We start from the raw sequence: 6,963 nt of genomic DNA on the forward strand, positions 1-6,963 counted from the left end.
GCAGCCTCCTCCTTTGTTTATCCTTCACATCCCTTCCCAGCCTCCCCCCTCCCCCCCTAATCCCAATCCTTCTCCTTCCTCCCTCCCCCCAGCCCCCCCCCCCCACCAACATTGTAAAGTTCGTTTTGGACATGACAACTTGTACTTCTCATTGTTGCAACAGGTCCACCTGTATCCTTAAACAACTGGTTTTTCCCCATCTCCTCCACAAGTTATACTGACATCAAATATAGTGAAAGCAAGGGTTATACTGTGGGGGAGGGACATACAAAGCAACAAAGAGATAATCTTATAAATGTGTTAGAAACACATGCATGAAAGAAAAAAACATTAAAATACACATCTAAGGGTTCATTTTCCTGACATCACATTATCTGACCTTTTCCGCTTGACTCATACATATACTAGATATTACAAATAAGGGAAACCATGGGACCTACGTTTCTTTGGGCCTGGCTTACTTCACTTAATATAATTTTTTCCAACTTTTTCCATTTCCTAACAAATGGGGCAATGTCATTCTTTCTGATGGAGGCATAGAATTCCATTGTGTATATATACCACATTTTCTTGATCCATTCATCTACTGAGGGGCATCTGGGTTGGTTCCATATCTTAGCTATGGTAAATAATGCTGCAATAAACATAGTTGTGCTGGTAGCTTTAGTGTGGTCTTGTTTGTAAACATTAGGGTAAATGCCCAAAAGTGGGATTGCTGGGTCATAGGGGAGCTCTATGTGGAGTCTTTTGAGGAACCTCCATACTGCTTTCCAAAGTGGTTGAACAAGTTTACATTCCCACCAACAATGAATTAAGGTTCCTTTCTGTCCACATCCCCTCCAGCATCTGTTGTTGTTAGAGTTCTTGATTTTTGCCGTTCTCACTGGAGTGAGGTGATATCTCAATGTTGTTTTGATTTGCATTTCTTTTATGGCTAGGGATGTTGAACATTTCTTCATGTGTCTATTGGCCATCCTTCTTTCTTCTTCAGAGAAGTTTCTCTTTAAGTCTTTCGCCCACTTATTTATTGGGCAGTTGTTTCTTTGAGGATTTGTTGTTGGGGGGTTTAATTTTTTGAGTTCCAAGTATATTTTAGATATGAGACCCTTGTCCGTTGTATGGCTAGTAAAGATCTTCTCCCAATCCGTGGGCTTTCTATTGATCTTGCTAGCTATGTCATTTGCCCTGCAGAAGCTCTGCAACTTTATGCAATCCCATTTGTCCAACCTTTCTTTGATTTGTTGTGTTTCCAGGTCTCTATTCAGAAAATTTCGGCCTGAGCCAAGGAGACCTAGGGTTTCTCCTATTCCATCCTGTAATGTTTTCAGAGTGTCTGCTTTGAGTTCAAGGTCTTTGATCCATTTGGAGTTGATTCTGGTGCAGGGTGATATATAAGGATCTAGCTTAAGTTTTCTACATGTAGTTAACCAATTTTGCCAGCACCATTTACTGAAGAGGTTGTCTTTCTTCCATTCTATTGTTTTAGCTCCCTTATCGAAGATTAGATGGCTATAGGTCTGTGGGTTCATTTCTGGGTTTTCAATTCTATTCCATTGGTCCTGAGGTCTGTTCTTATGCCAATACCAAGCTGTTTTGATTACTATGGCTTTATAGTAGAGTTTGAAGTTTGGTATTGATATTCCTCCAGCAGTGTTCTTTCCATTCAGGAGCGTTTTTGCTATTCGGGGTCTTTTATTGTTCCATATGAATTTTTGGATTGCCTCTTCTATTTCCTTGAAGAATGAGGGTGGAATTTTGATAGGTATTGCGTTGAATTTGTAGATAGCCTTGGGAAGTATTGCCATTTTCACGATGTTAATCTTTCCAATCCAGGAGCATGGGAGGTTTTGCCATTTTTTAAGTTCTGTGTTGATTTCCTTTTTCAAGATTTTAAAGTTTTCATCATAGAGGTCCTTCACTTCTTTAGTTAAGTTAATTCCTAGGTATTTTATTTTTTGTGGGGCTATTACAAATGGAGTTGCTTTCCTAATTTCAGCCACACTTTTCTCATTGTTGGCATACAGAAAAGCCATTGATTTTTGGGGGTTAATTTTATAACCTGCTACTTTGCCGAAGTTTTGAATCAGCTTGAGTAATTTGGGAGTGGAGTCTATGGGATTCTTTAAATACAAGATCAAGACATGATTTTTTTTAGTAACAGGTATAATTCATTTGACTTGGTAAAATTTATTTTAGCTATCCTAATACTTAGCCTAAAGAAACAAAGATAGTTAGCACAATTTGGTAGAGGGATAATAAAAGCAATAGGGAGTGAATTATAAGTAATTAATAGGTGTTAATTAGGAGTCATCTGAAAAAAGCATTTGCTGATGAGTAAGTCTGAGAATAGATCTCCTTTTTACCTTAGTGTGTATATATATCCTAATGCAATAACATATTTTAAATTTTCTTCTTTCCCTATGTACACTTGAGAAGGCATACAAAAGAGAAATGCAGAACCAATCAATGGCATTAGATTTCATCCTTGTAGGACTGACAGATGACCCACAGTTGCAAATTGTGATCTTTCTGTTTCTGTTTCTGAACTACACATTGAGTCTGATGGGGAACCTGACCATTATCCTTCTCACTCTGCTGGATTCTCGCCTGAAGACACCAATGTACTTCTTTCTCCGTAATTTCTCCTTTTTGGAAATCATATTCACAACAGTGTGCATCCCGAGATTCTTGACGATGATTGTGACTGGAGACAAAACCATTTCTTATAATAACTGTGCAGCTCAGTTATTCTTTATCCTTCTGCTTGGAGTTACTGAGTTTTACCTCCTGGCCGCCATGTCCTATGACCGCTATGTCGCGATCTGCAAACCCCTGCATTACTCAGTCATCATGAATAAGAAAGTGTGCTACCAACTCGTGCTCAGCTCTTGGGTAACTGGGTTCTTGATCATCTTCCCTCCTTTGGCTATGGGACTCAAGCTGGATTTCTGTGCTTCAAGAGTAATTGATCACTTTATGTGTGAAACCTCTCCTATTTTGCAGATCTCTTGCACAGATACACATGTCCTAGAAATGATGTCCCTTGTTTTAGCTGTGGTGACCCTTGCGATCACATTAGTCTTAGTGATTCTCTCTTACGTTTGCATCATTAAGACTATTCTGAAGTTCCCTTCTGCCCAGCAAAGGACCAAAGCTTTCTCCACCTGCACTTCCCATATGATTGTTGTCACATTGACATATGGTAGCTGTATCTTTATGTATATTAAACCATCTGCAAAAGAACGAGTAACTGTATCCAAAGGTGTAGCTTTGTTGTATACATCAGTTGCCCCTTTACTAAACCCTTTCATTTATACTCTAAGAAACCAGCAGGTGAAGGAAGTTTTCTTGGGTCTGTTAAAAAAGATTATTTTTACAAAAAATTTTAACATTATGCTATGAATTTTAAACTTATTAAGTCCTGAAAATCCATTTCACACATTTATTTTTTTAAATAAGTTTTTTATTGTGAAAATACTGTATAGAGGGGTTACAATCATATGAGCAAGGTAATGAGTACATTTCTTATCAAACATTGTTGCCTCCTCCTTTGTTTTTCCCCTACCATCCCTTCCTTCTCATCTCCACAACTACATTACCCACACTCCCTCGCCTAAATTGTAAAGTTCATTTTTTGACATAGCGCCTTGTACATCTCATTGTTGCAATGGGTCAACCTGTATTCCTGTTTAAACAATCTTTTCTACCTCACAAGTTATATAGATCTTGAATAATATTGTAACTCATATCCAGACAACATCATGTTCTTTCTGATGAAGCATTTTGTTCTAGTACACTAACTTCTTTCAGTGTGTGTGTGTGTGTGTGTGTGTGTGTGTGTCCTTGGACTTGAACTCAGGCCTACTATGTTCCCTGAACTATTTTCTCAAGGCTAGTTCTCTACTACTTGAGCTCCAGCTGTACTGCAGGCTTTTTGGTAGTTAATTGAAGATAAGCATCTGACTGACTTTCCTAACCTGGTCTGGCTCTGAATTACAATTCTCAGATCTCAGCCTCCTAAATAGTTAGGATTATAGGTATGAGCCATTGCACCCAAATTCTTTCAGGGCTGTTTTCTTAAATCCAAATTTTAACTAGTATTTCTTTAGCGTGCATTTTCAGAACACATGGCTTTGAATAAAACGTGATTTGTGTAAGTTTAATTGGATACACATAATTTCTTAATTCAGCACGAATTTATTGTACATCTGTCTTACTCTAGACATTCCAATGGTCTCAATTCTCAATTTTACGGAGATTTTATTGCTTAAAAGAGACAAACACAGAAATCAAATCTTAGTATGCAGGATAGAATTAGTGTCATACAAAGGTATACACAAATAATTATGAGTCAAATAAGGTGACTTCTGTGGAGCTTCAAAGATTAGAGAAGTCTTTCTGCAGAATGCAATAAGTATGTTAGGACTAGATATCTGCACAAACAAAAAAATAAAATAGAAATATGTGAAAATTAGTCAGGAGTGTTAGATAGCTGCATGCATTTGGAGAATAAGCATAACAAGTGGTTAGAAAAGGATCTTGAGCTGTGTGCAGTAAAGGCTTTGGTTATAGATTATGCAAACTGTCCATACCTCTTCTTCTCTGTCTGTAACACAGGAAAATTTAACCCATCCCTCTGGTATCCTTGATTGGGACTTTCTACAATGCAGTAAAAGATAATACTTAAATTTCTGAAGAATCAAGAGAATGGGACAATATTTAATGTGGTGATTTCTGGTGGGAACAATGTTGAGTCTGGAGAGGTGGAAGTATCAAAACAATAATGGATCAAACCACCAAGGATCTTATTAGCAGACTATTTTTAAGTTAAATCTACTAATTATAAAATGTATTTTTGTAGCCAGGCATGGGTGTCTCATACCTGTAATCCTAGAAACTCAGGAGGCTGAGATCTGAGGATCACAGTTTGAAACCAGTCCAGGAAGGAAAGTCCGTGAGAATCTTATCTCTAATTAACCACCAAGAAGCTGGAAGTGGAGCTGTGGCTCCAGTGGTAGAGTGCTGACAGTAAGCAAAAAAGTTCAGGGACAGCACTGAGGTCCTTAGTTCAAGCCCTAGTACCAGCTAATATATAAAACCAGTATTATTGTAAAAATCATCTTGATAATTCTATATTCAAATTAGGGTTTTAAAATTGTTACATTGGGAGCATGATATACACTATTGAAAGATACATTGTATAATAATGAAATCAGGGGAAGAATGTGAGCATGAACTTACACATTTACTTCTTTCTATGTGCTGTTGCAAACCATTCTTAGGTTTGGGTATTATATTTATACTTATCTGTTTCAGGTCATTTTGAGATGAGAATCTCTACTTGACAATTACAGCTAGAGAAATCATGGAAAGTTTATGTAAGAAAAGACTTCAATATTTATGTGTTTTATCTTAGAGAAATCATTCTTGGAGATAATATTGACTATTAGCTACCATATAATTAAGGATATTAATGATGTGTCATTGCTTGAAATATAAATTTGGAAGCTTCGTATATAAATGGGACAGCAGGTTGACAGTAATGGTAATCCAGGCAGGGATAATTAGAAGAAACTAACGATTTAATTAAACTCTTAGACTGTGAAGACTGGGTTGAAGTCATGTTTAATTCACCATTCTCATTCCCAACATACATATTTTAAGTGGGTTTGAAGAAGTGATTTGTAAGCATCACATAAATATTTTCAGGAACACAGAAATCACCTCAATGAGTAAAATTACCAGAGAAGTAGATTATACAGTCCTAAGAAAGTCCCTGCATGAACAAGAATGGAACAAGATATAGACAGTTTAGAATGCCTTATTGTCATAGTTATTTTCTGCTACATTTTGGGTTTAACTTAGGTTCTAATTAATCATCCACTTAGACCATAGGGAAATACTAGGACTTTATGTTTTCACCTCAGTCTCCCACTTTTCTTTATAGGTCTTCCCCACTTTTCTTAACATCATAGTTTCCTGGGGTTCTGGCTTACTGTAATAAACATGTAGGGATGTGATAGTTCAATAGTATTTGTCTGATCTTATTATCATAAAGCTAAAAGTAGGGATAATTATTTTGAGCAAATATGAGTTCAGGAATCATATTACAAGATTTTAATCATAACTACAAATTAAAGTTAATTGAATTAGAGTGTTTTAACTAATTAATACAAATATCAAATACAAATAATAATAACATAATACAAACAAATATCAGATATAAATATCAAACCTTACTGCCCTTTACTACCATCCATTATATTTGAAATTTCTCTAAGAAAATTCTTATTGTTTTTGCCCTCTGCATATGAATGAATGTTCTCATATTTTAGGCTTTGAGATTTTCCACCAAGGTTTGCTTCCTAGTTAAATAGATTAAGAGAATTGTAATCTCATGTCCTTGGAGCAGTTTACCCCTTACTGCACAGTTTCCATGATACTTCCCAGGGCTGCATATATAATGTGAACATAGAAATTCATGAAATTCAAATCATTTGTTCTGTTTACTTCATTCATTTTGCTGAGGTATTCAGAATTTTTTTGGATTTTTTGCTATGAAAATACCGTACAGAGGAGTTACGATTACATGGTTATTTTTCACTTTAATTAAGATAATTTGTGAGTAACAAATTTCCTACAAATTTAAATTTGATTTATGTCTAGAATACTCTTGGCAGATGAGCAGATTAGCTCAATAGCTGTGTATGTATGACCATATAAGATGATGCTAAGCAAAATGAACTCCAAGACATGGACACAGGAGGTTTTTCTTTGTTGTTGTTTTAAATGTGCTATATGTTTTCTTGTTTCTATTGTATGTTCTTCCCCCTATGGTATATCCTATTGTCACTGTATTTGATTTTGGTACCCTGAACAAGAACAAGGGGGGAACCAATGCAACAGTAATATTCACAAGACAATATGTTGGAAGTGATCTGTATAACTTGGGGCTAGGAGGAT

The 6,963-nt window shown here is 36.2% G+C and overlaps 1 protein-coding gene across 1 annotated transcript; it reads left to right on the forward strand.

The window, feature by feature from the left end:
- The first annotated feature begins 1,080 nt into the window (after positions 1-1,080).
- LOC122124157 (olfactory receptor 6C6) lies at positions 1,081-3,402 on the forward strand. The gene is made up of 2 exons (XM_042698854.1): positions 1,081-1,109; positions 2,448-3,402. The coding sequence occupies exons 1-2, from the start codon at positions 1,099-1,101 to the stop codon at positions 3,400-3,402; spliced, it is 966 nt and encodes a 321-aa protein (XP_042554788.1). The 5' UTR covers positions 1,081-1,098.
- The last annotated feature ends 3,561 nt before the right edge of the window (positions 3,403-6,963 follow it).

Source organism: Dipodomys spectabilis, unplaced genomic scaffold, assembly GCF_019054845.1.
Source record: "Dipodomys spectabilis isolate Male_0828 unplaced genomic scaffold, ASM1905484v1 ptg000234l, whole genome shotgun sequence".
Lineage (NCBI taxonomy): Eukaryota > Metazoa > Chordata > Mammalia > Rodentia > Heteromyidae > Dipodomys > Dipodomys spectabilis.